The sequence below is a fragment of the Microchirus variegatus genome (assembly GCF_963457635.1).
Source record: "Microchirus variegatus genome assembly, chromosome: 3".
In the NCBI taxonomy this organism is placed as follows: domain Eukaryota; kingdom Metazoa; phylum Chordata; class Actinopteri; order Pleuronectiformes; family Soleidae; genus Microchirus; species Microchirus variegatus.
Genome location: NC_139804.1, coordinates 23223975 through 23248238, shown reverse-complemented (window position 1 = coordinate 23248238; position 24264 = coordinate 23223975). Strand labels below are relative to the sequence as shown.

General features: G+C 39.7%; 1 protein-coding gene across 1 annotated transcript; it reads right to left on the bottom strand.

The window, feature by feature from the left end:
* Positions 1-2082: 2082 nt before the first annotated feature.
* On the bottom strand, positions 2083-23914 carry st3gal4 (ST3 beta-galactoside alpha-2,3-sialyltransferase 4). The gene is made up of 11 exons (XM_083886670.1): positions 23684-23914; positions 17537-17582; positions 14516-14588; positions 14143-14232; positions 12214-12311; positions 11802-11865; positions 10911-11006; positions 9241-9430; positions 8583-8720; positions 2987-3139; positions 2083-2902 (listed from the first exon to the last, which is right to left on the bottom strand). The coding sequence occupies exons 2-11, from the start codon at positions 17550-17552 to the stop codon at positions 2813-2815; spliced, it is 1008 nt and encodes a 335-aa protein (XP_083742796.1). The 5' UTR covers positions 17553-17582; positions 23684-23914; the 3' UTR covers positions 2083-2812.
* Between the last annotated feature and the right edge of the window lie 350 nt (positions 23915-24264).

Sequence of the window (24264 nt, the reverse complement as noted above, 5' to 3'; positions counted from 1 at the left end):
CAGGTGCAACACCTATCAGGGTCTTCAATATCATATATTTTATTTTACAATCATTCCCATTTCAGGGTTCTTTTTGTATGTGAGATGCAATATAAAAAATAATAAAATCTGTGTTTGATTATACTATGCTATAATTATAGTGTGCATCATGTGCAAAATCCTCTCATCGTCTGTCAGAGCACCATCACTTCCAAGGAGAAAACAAAATAAGACATGGCACCAACTGACTGAAAGCACTGTGCAGAGAGCAGATGGTGTAATGAGATATACTGTAATGACAATCACACTGTCAGAGCTTTGGCCCATATGAGAGTGTACTAACACAGAGGCACAGCAATCATCAGATACAGACCATGTATTTGTCTATGAAATTGCTGTTGTTGTTTTTTTTTCGAAAAATCTAAATTGATGCATTCTGGGTTACAGATTAGCGTGAGTCTGCCATGAAGTTCAAAGCTATGCATTTCAAATGCATTTTATTGTTTGGAGCAGCATATGGGCTCATATGGCCACTGTCACATGCATAAACAGGCATGTGGGCCTCAATTGTTGGACCACAGAATGATCTGTGCCAGGGTGAGGAGTGCAAAAACGTACTATACATGCACTCAAGGTACCATAAAATGCCTTGGTTAAGTGCACTGGTCAGTACATAACATGTTCATTATTCAGTTATGTTAATTCAAAGATATGTTGGTTTTCCTGGAAAGTCTGACCTGGTTTTTCAGTTGTCATGCAAACAGCCCGCTATATACAGTATTTAAGTCCATGTTGTGTGAGGGAAGTGTGCACAGGCCACCTAGCATGACATAATAACATTTTCTGTTCATTTGTTGGGGAAACAAATGAATATCAACAGTCTGGTAAATTAAATTTTTTTTTAAAAATGACTTTTTTTACTTGATGACTTACAAAGTGCTTTTGTTTGTCTGAATAAGGATGTTTTAACAGCAACAGATATTATCCCCTCCACACATGATGAATGGCCCTCGCAAATGAAATGATGAGCTTTAAAATGGCCTGAAAACAATGGTTGCCTGCTGTTCGAGGGAACTCTGTATGCTCCAACAATTGACATTTCAAGAGTACTGGACGCGAGGCAAAGCGATGTTGTCTCTGTCGTGCTACAAATATGGTCGTCCTCCGTATCAGCACTATGCAGGCATAGTACACAAACCGAGACCAAATGAACACAGAGCTGAGCAAATGTGCCTGAGCAGAAGAGCACATGGCATGAAAACCCCTCCTTTCGCTACTCCTGCTTTCGCAAAATAGCCGACGATAACAGAGCACATAAACAAAAGTCTCGTTCTTCTAGTCTGACCCTGAGTACAAGGTCTGCATCACTATTCATAGGATCCCTCAGTGCACTCAAATGGACATCAATTGAGATTTTACCTGAATGCACTCAAACCAGAATATCATATGTATGCGGCACAATCAGGACAACTGCTATTATTGTTAATAGTGTGTAGTAATTGCTGATGCAGTATTACACAGGAAGTATTTACTGGAAGACCATATGGCCGTGCGATTCACGTGTACTATGACTCTGATCTCGGATGATGAGCCAGGTCACAGCTGACGTCTCATCACCGCGAGTAAGCCCAGTTTATACTGTAAACGCCAAGGGCACAACTCCATTCATATTAACACTGAGGAAGAGCTGTGTGTAGATAAACAAGAAACCATCATTAACAAATGAAGTGGCAAATGCGTACTCATCATTGTTAGTCTTCCAGATGTTCCAGATGCTGTGTGTGTGTGTGTGTGTTCCCATTTGCACATGTACTTGTGCTGGTTTTGCTGTTCTCATCACCCCAGGCACTTCAAGATGGGCTGCTGCATGACTGCACCATGTGCAGTGCAGTATAGTACCAACTGTTCAATATGAACGAAACAGAGGCTGTCTGCCATCTAGTGTTGAAAAGTAGTACGATCTTCTAGCGTGGCAAACAAACAAGCCGCTCACTCAGGCCAACACATGTTCACATGTAGTGACACCTACAGCAGATTTATGAGCCAGTGATTGAGTAAAGAATATGACAAAACAACAATAGGCTCATTTGTTCCCCTCACTTTTAATTGAACATTCGTTTTAAAAACAAATAGAATAAATAAAAAAAAATATCTCATCTAACAATTGTAAAAAATACAAATTGTATTTCCAGTCTGAAGACGTTTTAAATTCACGTGAATTTCATCCACTCATGAATCAAATTTGACCAGGTCATTTTCATTTCACTTCTTAAATTAATGTGTGCGTGAAGAGAGTTCACACAGGATCTCCATTGAATCTAATACATCAAATGTAAAAGATATGGAGTGGAGAAGAAACAATACAGTATGTATCACTTAATAATTACAATACTTGTCAATTGTCTTGATTATTCTGAGATGTGCCTTGTGTAAACTCTACAGCAATTGGTCCATACTGTCACATAAAAGCAACATTTAAGTACTAGAATCAATCATGATCTAATGTAATCAGACATTACTGTGGGACGTTCAGTGATACGTGTTCAGATCCATCCACACAGCAAGGCAAACAAAGTGATGGTTTGTGTCAATGGATATTGGTGGATTCTGATCAAACAATAAAAGTATTTCTAACACTTACAATCAGACTCTATCAGTAGCCTAAACAAGCATGTTTGGTGGGCATATTTCAGCATAAACAACTGACCCACTTTACTACAGTGCAGCAGCATTAAGTCTTGTATCCCTCAGCAGAAGGCACATTTTGGATTCAGTTTAAATAAAATGATGCAAACTCAATTCATGTTGTGTTGCGCGTGTGTGTGTGTGTGTATCATGAATGTGGGTGCAGGTACAAAATGGCTCCTGAGTCCTCCAGTCTTTTTAAGGCCTCAGCTTCGTGATTAAGGTCATGGTAAGAATTCTGCATGAGAAAGGAAAAAGGAGCATCAGTATTTAGAGAGCTGAATTATAACCACAGATGAAAGATGACGTCTACTACACCCACCTTCATAGACTTCATGGTGTCATGTCCATAGTAATGAATGGGTTGCCTTTGAGTATTTGATTTAGGGTAACCAAAACCAGCAATGTGGACCACATCACAGTAGTTGAGAGCAACGAACACAGCGAGGATGCCCGTGGTAGGATGCACTGGCATCTGAAACAAACAAAACATAATGACAGCCCAGTGCACACACTCTCCAGGATATAAAAGTACCTTAGTACATAATTTGAAATGTTCTAAATGAAAAAGACACTATGTCAGACCGAACCAGCATCACAAAGACTGCACTGAATTTCACTGGGATTTTACAATTCCATTAAAGAACAGGTAGAAACAACAGAAATGCACAAAAACCTCTTATAGGGAGTAAAAACTTGACAATTACCATAAAAGTGCAGTTGTATTAAGCTGTGCACTATAAAAGCAGTGCTAACATGTATGAAATTAGCATTATGTGCTGTGTAGTGAAGACTAGAATTGTGGAGCAGGCATTGACATCACAACTCGACTGCACCACTCAATTTCACCACTAGATGGTAGTAGAGGGCAACAGAAACTGCCCTCCAACACCTTTTTATTTCATTTCAGATACATAATTCCTCCTTTTCTCAGTGGTAACCTGTGTTGTTTCTGCACTTCTGCCAAATGACTGCTGTGTAATATAAAATATCAAATTTCATTTGAGCTTTCAGCAAAACAGAGGAACCACAGCATTCTGTGTCTGAGGAGTCACTGCACATTAGCAAGCCTTACACTCAAATAAAGCTCACTTCATGCCAGGAACAACTCCAGGCCAAGTTCTCACTTAAACACTTGATGTTGATGTTGGTTCACCTTCAGCTAAAACTTAATATTCTATTATGGAAAGATTTGAGTGCTCTTGTGACAAAGCAAAGGACTCACTGAACAGACTTTCAATGTCAGCGATAACCAACTAAATGTCTCCACTGACAAACCAATGGTGTTTAATGTGCCATTAATGAACCGCAACATCCCTATAGTTCAAATAAATTCCTGGAACTAATTAGTTGTTGGTCCCCATCTCCTCTTTTCCTATCGCTTATGTCAGTCTAATTGCAGTGGTAAAATGCAGAAAAGCATCATGATTGCTCGGTTTTACTTTTCCCCCATTCAGCTTATGAGTCATAATCGTTTCCAAAAAGCTGCCGTCAGAATCTTTACCCAAACCAAATAGTGCGCAAGTGCGACCCAAATTACATCTCTTGAGGGGCTGAGTGTAAATGACACAACTAGTTTCATGCCTTTTTTTCCCACTGATTTACTTGTAAACGTTTGTCTCGAAAAACACACTGATAATGCACAATCGGCTGACTCTGAATCGTAGTTGTACAGCAGAATAATAAACTACAGTGATGCAGCATAACTCTAAGTTTACCTCTGACTAACCCAGCCATTCATACATCTGTATATGTATTTTTCATTTAATTAAAACGTAAAACCAAATATTACCAAACTTAGTGGAGATTCACCAGTGAAGACACCAGATCAAGTGATAATGTCCTATTACTTACTTTCCCTGTGATATGAAAACATATTTGAACATTTTCAGTAGTTGCTCAGGGGATAATAAATTAGTATTTTTGTAATAATGAAAAGAAAATGTATTATGTGGTCCACTGCGTGCCACTCTGGTTGGCATTATAGGTTGGCTGTTTCTGCAGACGCCAGACAGGATAAGAAAAAAAAAAAAAAAAGATGAAAGACAAAGCCACAATTTTAAAACGGAATGAACTCCACCCATGACGACACGTCAGTCTGTAAATCACAAAACATCCTGGTGGAGACATTATGTGTGAAATGGCTTGTTTTTGTTTTCAGAAGAGAAAATAGTTACATCCCGAGTAGTCGTATTGTAAAATAAATAAATAAATTTGCCCTAAAAGTGCTAAAATATATCCATTCCTTGTCATTTGAGATTTGACTTTCTGGGAAAATGGAAGAAATAAAGAGCCGTAATGTGACCCCCGAGAGGAAAACAAGGAATAAGAAAGTAGAGTTAGATGATATGGTACTGTATGTATACATAGTATATATACCTTTATTTGAAATCATCTTTTTTGATTTGAAGAATAAACCAATTGAAAAATGTTATATTTTTTATCTCATCTCATGACTATACTCTTTGTATTTCCTTCTGTGTAAAAGTCATTCTACTCGTTTCCTTTTTTTTTACTTACAATAGTTTCTTTTCAATTGAACATTTATTGTGACATATGTCAGCTGAGATTGGCACAGCATGGATGGATGGATGTGACATCTGTTAATTTTTCTGGATTTAAGATGAGATCACAGAAGCGTCAGGCAGATTTGAAAAAGATTGCAAATACAAAAAGTAAAAGAAAACTAATGAGATTTTATGTTTTTCAGGATTCTGAACTCATGTATCAAATATTTATTTATGTTGGTTTGTGAGGGGGCAAACACAGCTATTTATACAAATGATTCTGTTGATCATTGATTTTTTTCTAATGCCATTTTCCTCCACAGGTGCTTATTTAAAATGCCACTGTTGTCATTTTGGATCGATTTGGACTGATTGTTTGTCTATATTTGGCTACACTGATATTAGGCCGCTATTTGCACATGTATCCATCTCAACACACAGTAGCACTGCATCTGTCTTTATGTGCAGGGATAAACACATAGGCCTATTTGAGGGGAAAAGAAAATCTTGTTTTTGTAAATAGCAGGAGAATACATTGACATTTATTTCTCATTTACTCAACCTCACGTTAGTACATCACATCCCACTCCTGATCTGAGAACAGAACAAATTCTTCAAGTCTTTTTGAAGGAAAAAGCAGCAGCTGTGATTGGACATGCAAGTATATAGACGGGTAGCTCTTGACTGGACCGCTTGTTTGCTGGTGGTGGAGAAAACATTTTAAATATAGCATAAATCACTTAGCCATAATTGTGATTAAATTACAACTGCGGAGTGCTTCAAAATGTCCAAAGGAAAAATACACAAAAAGTCCTTAATGCAAGTAAATTTAATATGTTATGTTACTTTGCTCCTCTAATGTAGTTTTGAGCACAAATCTATTCATTAGTCTTTGTACTTATTAATGCATTTATACATTTAATACAAAAAAGGCGTTTCAGTTACGAAAGTACAAAAGAACTGAAACTTTTTTCTTAAGGAGGGGATCATAGAGAATCATCAGCGACAGCTTTGATAAGAAACTGAAACATGGCTTCTTCCTGTCAGTTTGTCATGCACTGCGCAAATGTCTTGTGTTTCCTCTTACACTTGGAGCCTGATGAGCGTCCCCGCAATGGGACACAGCTGAAATTCTGTGTGTATAAACCTCATGTGGCCACGAGCACCAGCCCGGTGCATAGTTTGGACACAGGCTCATGAAGCCTTGTCTACTGGGGGACGAGACACTCACAAGCTCAAACCAGGAATGTGCTCGGGGAGGCAAGTGGGAGCATAAGAGTGTTGTGAGTGTGTGTTGTGTGTGTACAAGTGTCCCTCCTGTGAAGGGTGCAAACAAAGAAGAGAAGGAAAGGGAAAGTTCATTCTTCTGGCGTGGTGCTTGATCAAGGGAGTGTTGTGAGTAGAGCAGCTACAGGAAAAACAGACCGTAAACACTACAGCAGCGGATGAAAAATAAAAAATACACTGAAGAGGACTTCAAATAGAAGAGAAGGACAATCTAGTTCTCTTTTGGAGGAAATACAGTAGCACCGAATGAACCGTTGAATGAATAGTTACCGATATTTAAAGCAACACTATGTAACTTTCGCTGGATGTGTTGTTGCTGTAGTGAAGTCATCAAGATATGATGTGTTTTTAGAAGGACAATGTGAAAAATGTCATTATTATCCTGACCAAAATAATAATCGTAAAAACTGAGTTAAACCTTTTCATATTAGGATTTAGAGAATGGTTTGTTTCACACATAAATGACCAAACCTGAATGTGTGATTTATCAGGGACATAATTATTGTTTTGCACAGAATAATCCAGGTTATACTATTTTCTAGTGTTTTCTAGTGAGCTTTATTTTGCTGCGGTGCACAAAATGTCACATCTAGTCAATTTTTTGTACATCATCATCTGGCTGGAAACCAGCGTATGTAATCTTTTTTTTCGCAAGAAAGATGCAAGCTCCCCCTTGTGGCACAAAATAAATCACTTGGACCGTATGTTGGCGAGTTCCACCCCATTTTCACCCACAATCAACCTACCCTGAATGCTTTCATGTGCATATTGTTCCATCCCTACTCCTCTAAGTCTCAGTGCTGCACTGTGTAAATTCAGTGCTGCTGTGAAAAGTAATAATCATCAGGCTTATAATTCTTTCACACCATCTTCATCCACCTCCTGCCTGCTTCCGTCTTACCACAATTTTCTACATACAGATGGTGCAGAGCTCCTGCGGCGTGTGCCTGCTTGTTGCCTGTAAGATTGCTGTCTTACACACTGCTCACTCTTTCTAATGCACCAGCAACCAATTTTGTGTGCATTGCTTTCTAAAAGGGTAACACCCTTATGAAGGTCTCGTGAGAAAACGATCAAACAGAACCAAAACAAAACTTGGATAATTCCTACGTCAGAGACGATCCTCACCGAACACACAAACCCCACTTTGCATATGAGATGCAATGAGCCAATAAAAACATCATTCTACATGAGGAATGGTTCCAGTCAATTCCCAGCATGATTCAAAATCCAAACCCCTCAGCCAAAGAGAGAGTTTAGGTTCAATTTGTGAAACAAAAACAAATCAATGGCGAAAAAAAAAAAAAGGAATGCGTCATGTTTTCTCATTGCACAATCACTGGTCTCCAGTGACAGTAAGTTTGTACGTTTCCTGCATGTTTTGAGTTTGTTGCCCTTTCTTCATTTAATTGAGTCAAAAAAACACCAAAAAGAAACGTGGTGAAAAACTGTGAGAAAATCTGAACACTGGAAAACAGCAGTAATCAGCTGTGCAGCGAGGTAGCACTGAGAACGGTCCAAATCAGAGTGTCTGGTTAAAATGTATACAATAATGTGGATGTCCTTCAAAAGCTTATTATTTCCCTGGGATTCTCTGTGCAGTATCTTGTAATGAGATGACAGAATGCCAAGCAGAAGCGAATCTTTATCGTCTTTTGCAGTAATTGGACCCAAAAGTTCAGTGTTGTTGACCTGGCTACATTTCGGGGAAATGCCTTTTCCAATAAACTGCTTATCACAGCACTCAGGACATATCAGTCAAGTTGCTGTGGCTAATCAGTGGATGCTCCATCTAAGCTTGTTATTATTCACATGGGAAACCGGGAAGAGCAAAAGGAGATTATACGGGGTGGGTATGTGAAGAAAAATACATACAAGGGAGAAGCAAGTGGGAAAATTGCAGCTGTGGATGCCAGAAATGGTCAGTGTTAATGAGCTGCAACACAAAACGCATCACTACCACACTGTTGTGTTTTTGTATAATTGTCAGTTCTACATTGATTAAGTTAGAGATGTGATTGGTCTGAGTAAATACTGAGAAATAAACACCAGAGCAAATAAACACCATTCATTTGCAGCACCTTGATTCTCACCACAGTGGCAGAGTAGCACTCACTCACTCACCTGTTTAGCTTTGGGGTACAGAGGAATCTGCAGCAGTTTCTCTGCAGTCTTTTGCAGAAAGTGAGGGTCCAGCACTCTGATTTTACCGAAGTCGCCCAACCAGATTTGGGGAGGTGGCTTCCAAAAGCCTTTCCTGACCTGAAGCGTGCACATAAACAACAGAGGATGATAAGAGGCTGGACTCTGTGCACATAAAGGGGACGAAAGAAACAAAGAGAGGAAAATGTTGCTATTTTTAGCTCAGGACATCAGTTTGTACAAACAGAGATGCAAATTAAAGCCATGACTCTCTTTTGTCTCAAGGCAAGCACATTGGTGTGGAAGTTAGCAAATGACCCTGCAACTATAAGCACCAGGAGTCTGGACGTGCCTGGAGCAGAAAATGGTCTGCAATGGAAAAAAAAAAAAAAAAACATTTAACTCTAAAAGACACAACTTTACTGAATTCAAACATTTCAAGTATTTGTTCATGATATGCATGGCAGGCAAGAGCTGGAAAAGGAGTGTGTGTGTGTGTGTGTGTGTGTGTGTGTGTGTGTGTGTGTGTGTGTGTGTGTGTGTGTGTGTGTGTGTGTGTGTGTGTGTGTGTGTGTGTGTGTGTGTGTGTGTGTGTGTGAGTGTGTGAGAGAGAGAGCGCATTCTCACACATATCCTGTACCCTCTTCTCATTATAGAGGATTTCTTTGAGCCACCGCAGATCTTGCTGTTTGAAAGGCACCAGGACCATGAGTGTGTTGGGCTCGTTGTGCAGTCCAGGATCGTAGGAGGCTGATTCAGGGTAGAAGAACCTCATGGTGGTCTTGTTCCCCACATCCTCCTCATAGCCTCTCACTGGGGCATCATTAAGCCTGAGGCAGGGACATGACACTAGATTCAGGACAAGGGTTTTCCAGATTGTTTTACTGAGAACAAGATGTGTTATGTACTAGTTTAAACCAGATCTGCCCACTCTTGTGAGACTCATGCACTTGCACCACACACCTATTTTTTCTCATGTTCCTCTGCGATGTAAATCACTCTCGCAGAACAACGACAATCCAGAGAGACATATACCGCAGAAACAAAAGCCAGGCATTAGTGAGCACGCCGTGACAAAAATGGCAGAAAAAGTGCAGCCTAAATCCTAAATCCACTAGAAAACACTGGAAGTAGTTTTCTAATGGATCAGAGTTGCCTGCTTCCTCGACACAATCCACAAAAGCACATATAGGGTAATTTAATAATATGCAAATAAATGATGTGGTCATTTGTTAAATTGTATTTCTTTTGTGTGTAATTCAGTGTCTATCAGTGTTAACCTGTAGAGGGTTCAAAAAAAATGTTTTGCAGCTTCACAGCACATATTTGTTCTTGTTTTTGTGCTGAATATCATGAACATGTGCTGCTGTGATGATTCCCTCACTCTGAGCTCATATTTGGCATCTCTGAGTTTAAATAAATGATTGTGAAATACAGTCCCTGTAAATAAAAGAACTCGGGAGATTGTGTGACTGCTTAGGCCTTCACTTTAAAAGTCCAGCATTAGCTTCATTCCAGAAACATCCTTGCTTTAATGCCTTTGAAAAATTCTTGCCACAACCACATAATAATTCATTCCTTGACCAATAATTAACCCGGTTGCACAGACGAAGACCGTCTTTGGTTGAATAACTAGTCTGCACCTTGGAAACTTTCAGTCTCAACAGGCTTTAACAGAAGCGAACAGTGTTTCTATGACAGAACTATCACAGTGACATCAAACTCTCAGGCCTTTATTGAACTCAGATTTTCAATAAAGACATGGCCAGGGAATGGTTAGCTCAACAGAAGAGAAGGAGAGATGTGGGGGAATGGGGTAAAAAAGAAAGAGGGGAGAGAGACACATTTTGGCCAGGCCAAAATCTGGCTGTTTGAAAGAGGCTTATAAAGACTCAGAATGCATGTGTTCATTCCAAGGCTGTAAAGTCAGATGCCTGACCGTGCCTTTGTCCTTGATTAGACTCTGTGTTTTCCTTCCTCCTTTTGAAAGAACTTGATTTGACCCAAACATCTGCTAATTACTGACAGGGCGTTTCTGTGCCGGGGTCAAGCGGTCACCCAGTCCGTCATTAGTCTCCAGTCATGTGAATTAATATCCTTCTTTTTCACTTTCTAAGGTCTGGACCGATTCCCCAACTATTTTGAAACGTGATGAACAAGGGGAACTAAGGGAATTTTAATATAATCATATATATTGTTGGAAACTCAATAAATTGTGCCTACCTTATTTATGCCTTCCAATGCATCAAATAACAGTAAAACAATTCGTAAATGTGATAGCACAACATATCGCATGCCATCCTGGCTTACCGAATGACCACGTCATATTTGTTGATGATGCTTCCCAACGAGCTGTTTTTAATGGCAAAGCTGTTTCCTATGACTGCACAGGTTCTGCATTCAAGCCTGTGGAGAAACACCACAGACACACACACACACACACACGAATGTATATATCATGAATATGAAATATTTGCATGAAAAAAACAAGGTTAACAGTTTTAACGCTATCCTTAAGTTAACTCTTAGTGCTCATGCGGCACAGATCACACAACTCCGTAAATGGACATCCTGGGGGGTGTGTGTTTATAGGTCACATATTCAGGCTTTAAAAAAAACATTTTTTTTCGTCTTCTCATGTGTTGTTGAGTCAAAGTTATGATTCATTTAGTAGTGATATAAAGTAGCAACAAAATTCACAAAAGAGACTGTTTTTCTTTTCTTTTTGTTCACAAAAATGCGCCAAGTGATCTGTGATTTCCATAATTTCAAAAATTCAATCCTATTTGTTAAATTTTCAGTGCGTTTTGCTCAGGTGTGTTTATTTAGTTGGTGAAAAGGATTTTGATTTGCATCAGGTGCTGAAAAAAAAAGGATATAAGACATTCTATAGTGCACATTCATATAGCCTCTGTATATACTGTACATATTAATGGAAAAAAACAGCCAAAATGTGTTCAAAGGGTTAACCTGATTGACTTCTTCCTTCCTAGTTGTGATGCTTCACTCAGGTTTCCATAACAAAAGTAAAGAAGTCAAAGACATTTTTTTTTTTATCTTAAAGACTAAAAATATACCATGGAGCATATATAACATAATATATGCATGTATGTAAAGCAAAATGTAACATTTATACGTGGTTAAAGCAATAGAAGTTGATCTTTAGCAGTTGTGCCAAACCAACTGTGTTCTCACACTTACTTTTCAATGTTGTCTGCCATCTCGTAACTTGCAGTTACAGCGAGAACTTTCGTGAGCAGCAGCTCTGGTAGGAGAAGTGAGAAATGGAGCAGTTGAAAAGGAGCGCATGCTTGGAAACGCAAGAAAACCAGGTGCATTTTACATGAAAGAGGCACTGTGTAGTCTTTCAGCTGTGCCGAGGGCTTAAAATACCATGTGTCATAAAAAAATCTAATCTATGGACCCCAGTTACACGTAGCTACATTATTACTAACCATACCATGAAGGTTTGTGATCCTCTAAGTACTTCATGTCGTTATTTCCAATATTTGGTTTAGTAGAATGGATAAGATTTAAAGTTCAACATTCATGTATGTATACTGTAATACGTGACATATTAAACTAAGCAGAGTATAATGAAAAGTTAACATACCACTGCCCTTGATGCCATAAGGTAATGCCAGCTTTGAAAGATGCTCCCGCCAGAAGAAATCATCCAATTTCAGAAAGAGCTGCGTCCGTCTGCCAATGCTGCATGAGATATGTCAGACCACCAGTATTACAACATTTCACTGCAGAGCGCATGGTTCCATTGTACATATAACAGCTTAAAAACGTACCACACGAGGGTCTGTAGATGACAGAAGAGGGGAGGACATGAAGGATAACTATCAAACCACACAATGTAACACGCTGTACTGCCAAAGAGTGCAGTGTTCATACTGGCACATAGAAAACATTCATGTGCTTGACTGATGCCTTAACTTTCCCTAATGTTCTGGTGTCTATTAAGCAGGTAAACCACACTCATTATAGGCAAAGCAGCCATTTACATGAGGTCATTCAATAGCAATTTCCCTCATTAAAATCCTCTGTTGGCATTTCTGTGCTGAGGAGAGGGAAACGAAAACAATAATAGACAATAGAACCTGTGGTGTGAGGCAAATGTGGCAGGTTATAATATATGAAGAAACTGCTGATTTCAGACTACGGCTGTTTATGATCTGTGTGCCAGCTCACTCTCCGCAGGCGACCAGGATAAAACTCCAGGGAGGGGTTTAATTAGAGAAATGTCAATGTGATTGCCTGGAAGGCCTCACTGTTACCGTAATGACTGATGTGAAAATCCAAGAGCAGCCAACAAGAAGCTTGATGCAAATCATGTTCTTTCATATAGGTGCAAACACAAGGATTTTAAATCATTGACTGTTTCAAAGGTTAAATGAACAGCAAGTCATTTCTACTGCCAGGGGGCGTCCCTCTCTCAATCAAAACAGTAACAACAGTTTGATGACATCAATGAGCAGTGTGATGGGAGAAACTAACGTTTGGTCTTTTTCCCATAGTCACTTTGTATTCCAGCTTTTTTTAAGTTGCACCACCAGCATGACACAGTCCTACTGACTAACACTTTCACCCTCCTGCCTTCTCTTCCCCCTCTGATAATGTCATTAAATAAAAGTAAACAGTGAACAATAACTTTAAAAACAAAAAAAAAGATGTAGAATGTGGTGTTACGCAGGTAAATTCTGTGGAGCTTTTCTAAACTCAGTGGTTAAAGCCAAACCCCTTTGTGAAACACAGCAGCAGCTACAAATGTGAACAATAAAGATGTGCGTGTTGTGAGACAGAAGTTATAACAGAGAAAGGGCTAAACAATATTTTTTTATGGATTTAAGACTAAACCTGGATGTCGCCCAATTGAGGGGGGGGGTGTGGATCCAGGACCTCATAAAGAATTCGTAAACAAGTTTGCGAGAAAAGTGAAACTTGAGAGAATATATTGACGCTGGGCATCATATTAAACGGCAGAATCTCAGCTACAAGGCTGTATATCTCATATATATATTTTAAATGTGACAAACACAGCTCAAATAACAACTAAATGATGTATTACATATCAAACTTCGTATGGAACCTCTGCGTAACCCACTCGCCACATTTCTGGATCTAACACCCCGACACTGTCCAAAACACACTCCAAAGCAGTCGATGGTCAAAGCATTACGGAGATAAAAGCCACAACATATAGAAATCAGAGACCTACAAAATAGGCTTAGGCCTTAAAGGGTTAATGCCACTAATATATTTAAGGGGCAGATGGTGAAGAGTCTGCCAGGCTAAAGATGTGACGTGGAGGAGGTTTGGACAAACCACGGATGGAGACCATCTTGTTATTAGGTAACAAGAACCCAGAAAACCAGGAGAAAAGATACAGCTGAGGAAATTGATAACAGAGCAAGAGGCTTTGATACAATGATGGGTTAACAATGTAATGTCAGACATGTTGCCACACTATTCTCCCTTAATAAGCCATTCACTCCCTTAATGCAAACACACACACAGGCATGCCATTACTCACTTCAAGTTAAGGCTCTCCCACTTCTTCTGAGTTACCCAGTCGCCACACAGTGTCTTGCTACTGTTCAGAGGTGCGCTCGTGCCAACGTAACTGAAAGACAATCACAATTGCATGAAAACTTCTGCCAAATCCATACAAAAACTGTGCCTGGAATAATTGGCTCCACTATACACTTTAAAAAAGTGCAATGATGGGCCTGTGTGAGAGCCTAAATTGACTGGATGTCTTCTTAATTTTTTGTGACTCAGCACAGACCTCAGATGTTAAGTGTTTTACCAGAAATGGGCATTTCTGTGATTATGTGACTCAATACCAGAAGAAAAGAAAGAAATGGTTGTCTTCTGTGTGTGCGTGTGTGTGTGTGTATAATTACCTCTGAAATATGGCATTGGAACAGTAGTATGCGACAAAGACGAAGACGAGGACAGCTAGCCGAAGGCACCATGCTGGAGTCAACAACAAAGACAAAACCAGATGCAAACATGCAAAAATTTAAAAAAAAAATTTAAATAAAATAAAAAAGGAAAAGAGGATCATCACAATTCAAGATTCACAACACATGCTTGATTCACCATCTTAACATTCTCGACACAAGATGGGTTTTGTTACATTAAAAAAAATACTCATTTAAATAACTGAAGTGTACTGAAATAGATCTTGGGGGAGAAAATGTTGCGTAAATTCTACTAAAAGATATAAATAGTGCTTTTTAGTATGCACATGATTAATGAGTGTGTGTGTTCTGAAAACCACCAACATGGGACATGGGCTTATCACAGGACAAGTGACTTCCCTTTCACAATTTTACCAAACCTGTATGGAAACCACAGGCAGCTCAATGAATTCAAATATTGTGCATGTGTGACTGAACACACACACACACACACACACACACACACACACACACACACACACACCTGCATACCACACTTGAAATGAAAAATGAAAAATGAAAAATACAGCTTGGCGCCAGACATCTTATCTAAGTTTATTTTATTTTTATTTTTTTATGGGAAGTTGTATGTGTGTGTATATATATACAAGTGTGTGTGTATATATAAATATATATATATATATTTACTGTAATCTGAGGAGTACATTTCTTGTCTAAAAAGACTTCATGTATTCCTTGGTCCGCAAATAGCCACACTGGGCAGAAGGTTACCCTGGTAATGGGCACAAAAAAGAGGTAGACATTTGTTTTAGACTGAACACTTACTATCCTCCCACTTCTGAAAAGATTATTCGAAAGCACTACCATGGATTTAAAACACAGCGGTTAGTTTAGTCAGAGCAGACTTCCCACCCCACCATCCTTGAGATTACAGTTTAGATCAGATTAAAAAGCATTTGACACAACGCACATCTGACTATTTAAAGCACAATGTGCATCTTCTGTTCCGGATTCATGACGTGCAGACCAGGCCAGTCCATCCAAGCAAATGTCGGCAGTGAACATGCCTGACACTGCTCCAGAATCAACACATCGCTGAAAATCAACACCAAAGTGTAGAAGTGCACAGCTGAATGGCTATTTTAAGTTGTGCATGCATGCACATGTGCTTGCTACATTGCAACAACAGTAACGTAATACGGCTGTAAATCTAATAGTAAATCATGCAAGCCTAAACTCGGAGACAGTCAAGGAGTGGAAACCACAGAATCGATTAACACCACCACAGGGACGTTTGGCAGATTTTACACTCAGGCTCCTCCCCCAGCAAAACAAAATACTCATTTCACAACATTATGCGAAATGATATGACACTGCTGCCTCATGCTGAATCCTGGGCCACATGAGAGGCGGGGCTGCATTTTCTTTAGTTGTTATTGGAAATGATGAACACACTAAAGAATGTGGAAACTTCAAATTCATCTTTTTTTTTTTCTTTTTAAATTTCAAGCACAATGATTCTTCCTCCACTGGTTAACATTAGGCACACAATGTTCCCCAAAAAGCAGCCATTAACCTCCTCTGCCCCTCAAAATGTAAGCATATAAACCCAAGGAGATGTATTTTCCCTAAAAATGTGAAGCTGACAGAAAACTGTCGAGCTCTTATTTCACTGCCACAAACACTGCAGTCTACTGAAGTCTTGGGTGGACTTCTTCCTCCTTAAGAAAATGTAAACGTGTGCTAGAAGTGAGATAGCTGCAAGGGTCACTGGGGTGGAGATCTGTGTGTTCAATCCCACTGCTTAAAGGAGCAGATCGATCAAAACATTCAGCCCTTACTGGAGGCAGTTTCTTCATTGTGGTAAGCTGTGCAGGTGCAGTGGACTCAGTAAATGGCTTGTATTTTGTTTAGCCTCAAATGAATGCAAACCTTTACTTCATTTTAATTCACAGGACAAATCCAAATGTCTGGACCTCACTACACTTGCAGACTGTGCATTCCCAGCAAGTCTGAGTGCTGAGGACCATCCAAACCCACATTTCATCATGTGCACAAGAGGCCTGAAGTTGACTTTAAGCAGACTCTCAGAGTCAGCTTGAGGTGCAGACTTCACTGATTTAATTGCCCACAATTCACCGCAATACAAACATGACTGATTGTTTTTCCACTTGCTGACTAAAGGAACATATAATGTGAACATATTTCCTTGACTAAAATGTGTAAGATAGAAAAAATATGAGAGCTGAACAGTGCAGGATTCTTCATTTTCCACAGCTAGAGTTATTTGTTAAATGTCTTGTTGGGGGACATTGGGGGCTGCCTCCACTCTCCCTACCAGCTGTTGGCAGAAATCCAGCCTTTCAAGATCAAAGTTGCCGACCCAGAATCCAGGTATAAGCAATAAGCATATAATCAATGTTGTGATAGCGATGCAGAGAAAACCATTATCTGTAGAACTGAAACTAGTGATTGAGACATTAACCCCTCAGGAAAATGGAAACTGCTGTTATAAATCAAGTGAGAAGCAGGCTCTTCTTCCCCATAGACTTCCATTCAAACTAAGTTGCTTTTGCAACCCGTGGAGTCGCCCTGTGGTGGGTAATTTTTCTTCCAAATTGGTGACCTTGGGAAAGCTAAAAGACTAAGTCAACATTTTATATACAGTCTATGAGTTGCACAGGTTGGCCAGTAGCCTATTCACAAATTAATTAAGTAAGTAAATGTACTGTAGCGTAGCATAAACAGCAACGGTCAAGGTGGTTAGTTTTACTAATTCTATGATCAGTATGAAAGGCCACAGAAGTCCCAGGAAAACAGTATGTTCTTTCTAATTTTTCAATTTGACCATGAAATCAATAATGATTGGTGTCCAAATGCCTCAATATTCTGCCTTCAAACGAGCATAAACACTGCGAACCATGCTTGACATTTCACAAAATGACAAAAAGTAACTGTAACATGAGAATGCGCCAACAAAGTATTTAAATCACATCTTACCTTTTCCCTCTTTCATTTCAATGGGTCTGTGGGTCTGTGCTCTCTCCTGTGTAGTAGAAACAAAAAATAATGAACAAAATCTGCAGAAATTAAACTGAAACAGCACATATGAATGGCAGAGATAATTGCATAAAGGAAATGCAGTTGTACTGTGGTCTAAAGATAGATGCAGCGCAGCTACAGATGCACGATTGAATGATGTACACTGAGATACAGAGACAGAGCCATCCTTCCCAAAGTAGACATAAAATTAAATTAAAATTAAACCAGCCTGAAGTAAAAATAGTGTTTGTTAGATTGTTCTTTATAAAGTTTGTTAATTATGAAAATTAGGATTAGTTCCATCCAACACCCTTTTACCTTTGTGGCAAGAGCGAAAGAGCTACACCAGCTGGGCATGAAGTAGCTCAAACAGAGCGTGAAGCAAAGAGGACAGAGAACGCAAAAAAAAACTCCTCACAAACACCACAGGCAAAACAAGAGCAGAGCATGGTTACGGTGACTGATGATGCGTGATACGCTGTGTGGGAGAGCAGGAGGAGGGTCAAGAGATGTGTTGGACAGTTCAGGGACACTGGCAGGAAGTCCTCGATGTGTGAGGGACCATCAGAGTAAAAGCGGAGGAGGATTTTAAAAACCGTCAGAGATGCCCCTCACCACAGATGTTCTTGAAGCACTGCAGTCCATGCATGGATCGTGAAAAAAAAAATGCAGACAGACCACTTTAAGAGCTTAGTCACACACTGGAGCGATTAAAGATGAGTCAGGCCGCTACCACTGAATAGCACAGTGGAAGTAATTCCGGCAAAAGCTCTGCATGGGAAAATGTTGTCAGTGATTTATTGGTTTAAGCTCCTTCCTCCCAAATTCCAGTTAAAGGTGAGGGTGAGAGAGGCTTTTGAAAAAAAAAGTAACGTTAGAGTTATTAACTAAATTCATTATTAAATACACAAAATGTTAAATGTGTTGCTTCCTGATTAAATAAAGGGAAGAAGAAGAAGCTACTAAATGTATTAAAAGCAGGTTTCAGCAAGGTCATAAGCAAAAATAAGAAAGTTTCACATCAGTATTACCTGATTTGCATTTATGAGAATCACTCACACATAATGTCACTGTCCAGTTTTTTATTGGCTGCTTCTTACAGCTCAATAAACTACCCTCTGGAAAGGGCGACCAGAACAAGTATGGCGGACAACTCAAGTGTCTTTAAGAGGTTTCATTCTAAACACAACTCAATACACTACTTAATAAGTTGTAAACCGGCAAATTATACAGGTTCTGGTGATCATTTACAGATGATGACAAACAAATAAAGGATTTGCTATATACAAGAAGCACTTTGGTCATCAAAGTTTTGATGACAACTGCTTTGATTGACAATCGCCCTTCGATTTCGCACTGTACGCGCTGGGCAACTGCTAGAAAGTTCTACAGTCACCATGACAGTTCCTTGTACTCTTAATCTCTGAACACAGTTTTTCAATTTATTGGTTTGATTCTGAAGGGATTGTAAGTGAATGTCCTCAGCAAAGACATAAATGTCATTTATTTAAATCCTTTTCACCGAGCAGCCGATTCTTCTCAACCACAAGCACACTGGGGAAATCCCTTGTGTTTTATGCAAAAAAAAAAAAAAAACACCTCTAAAATGCATAATCCCTTGATTTAATCCTCATTTGTAACATTTTGACCACTTTTATAGAGAAGTGGTTTAAAGAAACTGCAGACCCTTTATCAACCGTTTGGTTCCTGAAAGCATCACTTGAAAAGGGTTTTTGTGGCAGTCATGGTGAAGGTACTTCAGGTTCACTGAAGTAGACACTGATCCTCTTTCTCATCTTCCATAGATGAACGATTTTGAATAAATATCCGATTGTTATGATTGACGATATCAGAGGGAACGGTCATTCTCACATCATTATTCTTATTTTCTTTTAAAATGATCACTGTGATATTTGTGCAGATCTGTAAGAAACAAAGATCTGTATCAGTCTGTATTATAAGATGTGTATAAATCAAGACAAAAATTCATCTAAAATGATATTTTGTGAGTGGCAAAACAGGAGAAGCTCTAAAAGAGATGACTAAAAGGACCCTAGTCTCATTAAGTACACAGCATGATGATTAGTTACTGTCACATCAGTACTCATTATCAGCCAAATCCCAGGTGTCACTGTAGTTATCAGGACTGAAATCCATATTATGTGCCTATAGATCACAATAAACAGAGCATAAACAGGATTTAAATGTCTTTGTTAACATAGTTACTGAGTAAGAGACTTACACAAGGAAGACAGGGACCATCATTTACTCACTACAGGGGCAATGTGAAAAGTTTAACCTGAGAGTGGGGAGAGTGTAAAGCCAGGCACTGGATGATTTCACCACAAGAGAGACATGGCAATGAGGATGTCTCATTAAATCGTCAAATGGCTCGACGAAACCAGTGTGCACCCTGGGACAAAATTTGTGTGGGCCAAGAATATAAATACTTTAGACTTAACTTTAAATTCTAAAAGTAACGAGAACCTTTCTAGACAAGACTTTGAGTTAAGGTAATTCTTCAAGTTGAAGGGCCTTATTTGTGTGGTCATTGCCATTTTAGCATTACAGACTCTGTCCTCTCACAGGGTTTGATTTCACCAAGTTCAATAACTTTTAATATTGTTTTAATTTTGTGAATCCATAAAAAAAAACACACACACACACACAGGGACTCATGGAGGCCTGTGGGCGTTCACTGCAGAGGGTGGAACACCAGAGAATGATTTCATTTAACTGAATGTTTTGAGGGCAGATATGTGTTCAGCCTTTTTTTTTTTCAGGCATTATTGACCGAGAGACTTCTTACTGCAGGGAACATGACATGGTGGTTTAGCTGATTTTCTCCAACTTATCATGTGATGAATATCTCTGAGAGTCATTAAATGCAACATCTGTGGATTAAAAGATCCTCTGTGTGTGGCTGCTGCTGCTGCTTCTACAGTGACTGAACAAAACAGACTCGAAGGCGCTCATCAAACAAACCATTGCTTTAGCAAAAGAAGTCAAAGAGTATGTAAACAAGAGTGAGGTGACATAAAGCTGCTTCTGGCCTGAACCTGACCTTAAATATTTTTTTCCCCAAAAAAATCATATGTGGCCCTAATCCTCTTCTGTAAACTAGATAATGTTAAATTGCAACATCATGATTTTGTATTTCTAATCACTAAACAGTTCATTTTTCCCAAACTGTCGGCCCCCTCCTGACCAGGCTAGAAGTTCACTGTCCCCCAGGTCATTCTGAGTTTGAGGTCCCTGATACGGGGCATCGCACCACAACTTGAACAAATTGAATCTCAAAATAATTGAAATTGCAATATGACCAACTGCAATCAAAAGACAGCATTATGATGATATTTCACAAATTCACCACAAATGTTGCTCTCCAGATGAGAAAACATTTATTTGTTGAAAGACTCTTTTTTTTGTTTGTTTTGCCATAACCCTGAGATACTGTACTTAAAAGAAATACCAAAAGGAAAATACAATGTGTAGTGGCCAAAGTACACTTAATTCCGATGCCACTGAAAAGTCTTCAGCTATAGTAAGGTTCTAACGGGCTTGACTCGTAGGCACTGTTTTAATTCATCAATCACGAGGGCAAGAGAAAGTCATATGAAGGGTTTGCAGCATTTATTTCCACTTGCCGTACATCCAAGTTATATTCCTGTCGACATGTATCCAAGCCTGTGGAGGATCACCAATGCATAGAAATATTCCTTTGACGTTCCAAGTTGTGAATGATGACCAATAGGTTCCAACAGTAGACGACGTAATCCAATATCACGTAGTAACCTGACAGTCAAAAAACCTTAGTACACCTAACTTGGTAAGCTAAAACGGACATCATGGTGCCCTTTAACCAAAGGACAAAGTTAGCCACAAAGCTACACATATTTAACAGCTGTGGTCGACTTTTTGATTGGCTTTTATCGAAAGGCAACAAGGGAAGTGCTGTGAGTTTACATAGCTTTCCCACTGACAAGAAGAGGAGAAAGGAGTGGGAAGATGCCTGTGGAAGGACACAACTTCCTAAAGATTGGAGACATTTTTCATCAGAAGCATTTGAGGCTTTTAGTCGACCACAGCTACTAAAAGACCTCACCGGAGCGGGCGGATACAAACGGAGACTTAAACCAAATGCCTGTCCGACAATTCTCCCACATAAGGAGCCTAAACGCCCGCGTGAAGCGAGTGAAATTCGCGTTAAAAAGCGGCAGAGACAAGAGACGCTGGATTGCAGTACAACCTTTATACGGCACTACCCAGAGTGCATTGCGACGTTAACAACAATGGCGACCTACGAGTTAAACTATTTTTACAAATTTTATAAAAACGAAGACATCAAGAAGGTTTTTTATATCAATTTATTATAACTGATACTAACATTTATCTTCTAAGAACTACACGTCTTATAGCCGGGGTTCCTTTTAAGGCCAACAGTTAACTGTTTACAAATTACAATGTAACAGATAATCTTGTACCAACCACCTAAACGACCCCATACTAAACCCCACATTGGCTCCTACACAATGTTATACGGGTATTGGTAATCAATTCACTGTCCTTAATGCCTAACAAACCTCCATTCAGTTCTTTGAATCACAGTATGATTTCAGTCAAATGTCTGTGCCCTGTATTTTCACAGCAGACATCAATCATTTCACCAATGATCCACACAGACAAGTTCAAGACGTATCCCCTATAATGTACCGCCGCCACCACCACCAGTGTTCCTTCAAAAGACTGTGTTTCTATGGGTCTTCTACACTGATCCAGCTGTGTACACCAGTGGCACAGGGCCAGACCGGGAGAGCGACAGAGGACTTTAAAGCTAAAAGCCATCAGGCTCAAATGACTTGTACGAGCAGTCTATGGTCTTCTTCATGTCCTTGGCTCTTAAATGACCTTATTTCACCATATAATTGAGATGAGGGGAAGAAAACAGGAAGGAAGAATAAGAAACGTATGATTGAATCTAACTGAAGCCAGTAATGCATCGTAACAGACGACAGCTGCGGTTAAACACCATTAACGTCACTGATATAAGGCTAAGACGTTTAAATAAAGAAGGAGCCACTTCTTTTTCAACGTTTCGCATGCAGCCTATAAATTGCACACAGGTCATATCTACAGAAAGTCGGACTTGTCCAGAACAGTTGTCACATCCAGATGGTAATTGGTGACTGATTTGAGAATGATTGCTTCACTGCAGAATCAATACTGAACAGGGAAAACATGGTCTGTAAGACAGCCTAAAATGCCACAAAGCCGTACTTATTATGCTCACATCAAGCATGACTATTATGCGGAATCTTATGTTACAGCAAACTTACAAAGAATTTCACCCTAAAAGTTGGCAGACTTGAAAAGGTTCAGGGAGAAATTGGAGTGTGTGAATTAGGTGAACTTGCACACTTTCATCATCGTGTCCAATGTATGATGAATAAGAATACCTATACTGAATGGAATGTCTGCAAAGTCCAGAAAAGTTCTCGTGCACTGATGACAGAATGTAATGGTTGGTTTATGTCTATGTGTTATGGCTAATTATGTGTATAATGGCTGGGAAAAAAATCAGGGAGGTTTATTTGTATTATTTATGTCACATCTCTACATAATGTTATACATGCATATTTTCTATACAGTGACACAACGATATAAAAAAAAGTTTTATCAATCATTTATACGTTTAAAATAAGCAGTATTTTTTGTTAGTGACTTAACAAATGTTAACACAGTGATAATGCCATGGCAGCTCCCTGGCCACTGATCTGTAAGTACTGGCCAAAACAATTTTCCAGTGTAAGTCCTGAGGTTTACTGCCAGACTGAAACTTCAGGTTGAAACTTGTGGTTGAAAGTATGTCATTATCACAAAATCTTTTTTCCAACCCTACCCAGACTCTATCCATACATGACATGGCAAAATAAATCAAAGCAGTCCCACTAAATGCACAAATCCAAACTTGCTCCAGCCAAATTTAATTTGACAACTTGTGATCCAATGAGGGCCAGTTCCAGCAGATCAGTGCTGTTCCTCTGCACAGCATGTACCCAACTCCTGACGCACACACTGCAGCTACAGGGGCTTTAACAGTCTTACCAGCAGACGAGGAGATCCAAATCCGTGGAGCGAGCCTGCTCTGCTGTCCGATACAACCAAGTTCAAGCTTCCTTTGGTGACACTCACTGTGGGGAACGGGGAAAAAAGGACCAAATGTGTCCACTCTGCCCGCGGCGCAAGAATAAAATCAGCAATGTGATGAGGGCATCGAACGTCCACCGGTCTAAGCAGCGGAGCGGAAACAACCAACGAACACCCAGACCGCAGGGTCGCCGCTGTGCGCTCGTGTGACTGGCATCAAGTCCTCGGGCAGATGTTATGTAGCGGTTCGTTGCTTCATTTTCAGTCCTTTGCAGCGCGTCCCCGTTTCTCCTCAGCGCAGAGACGCATGCGCATGTGGGTCCGCGCACCGCCGCTGGCTGATCCAAATACCAGCAAAAGCTTCGTCCCGCTGCTGTTGCTGCTGGTGTGATGGAAGGAAGGCATGTTAGGGGGAATGTCCCATGTGATCTACAGCTTATTGTAATTATTTCCCCCACGAGTCTCCAGTCTGATCCGAACTGGAGCAGAAGGGACAACATCTGGAAAGCTTCGATGTTGGCTGTGTTTTCTTCTTCTAA

Bases quoted from the DNA above. Each gene is read 5' to 3' on its own strand.
- st3gal4 (XM_083886670.1), bottom strand. The intron at 11,007-11,801 runs GTAAGTGTGAGA...GTTTCTCCACAG, and splicing joins ATGGCAGACAACATTGAAAA to GCTTGAATGCAGAACCTGTG. The intron at 9,431-10,910 runs GTAAGCCAGGAT...TCCCTGCCTCAG, and splicing joins AAATATGACGTGGTCATTCG to GCTTAATGATGCCCCAGTGA.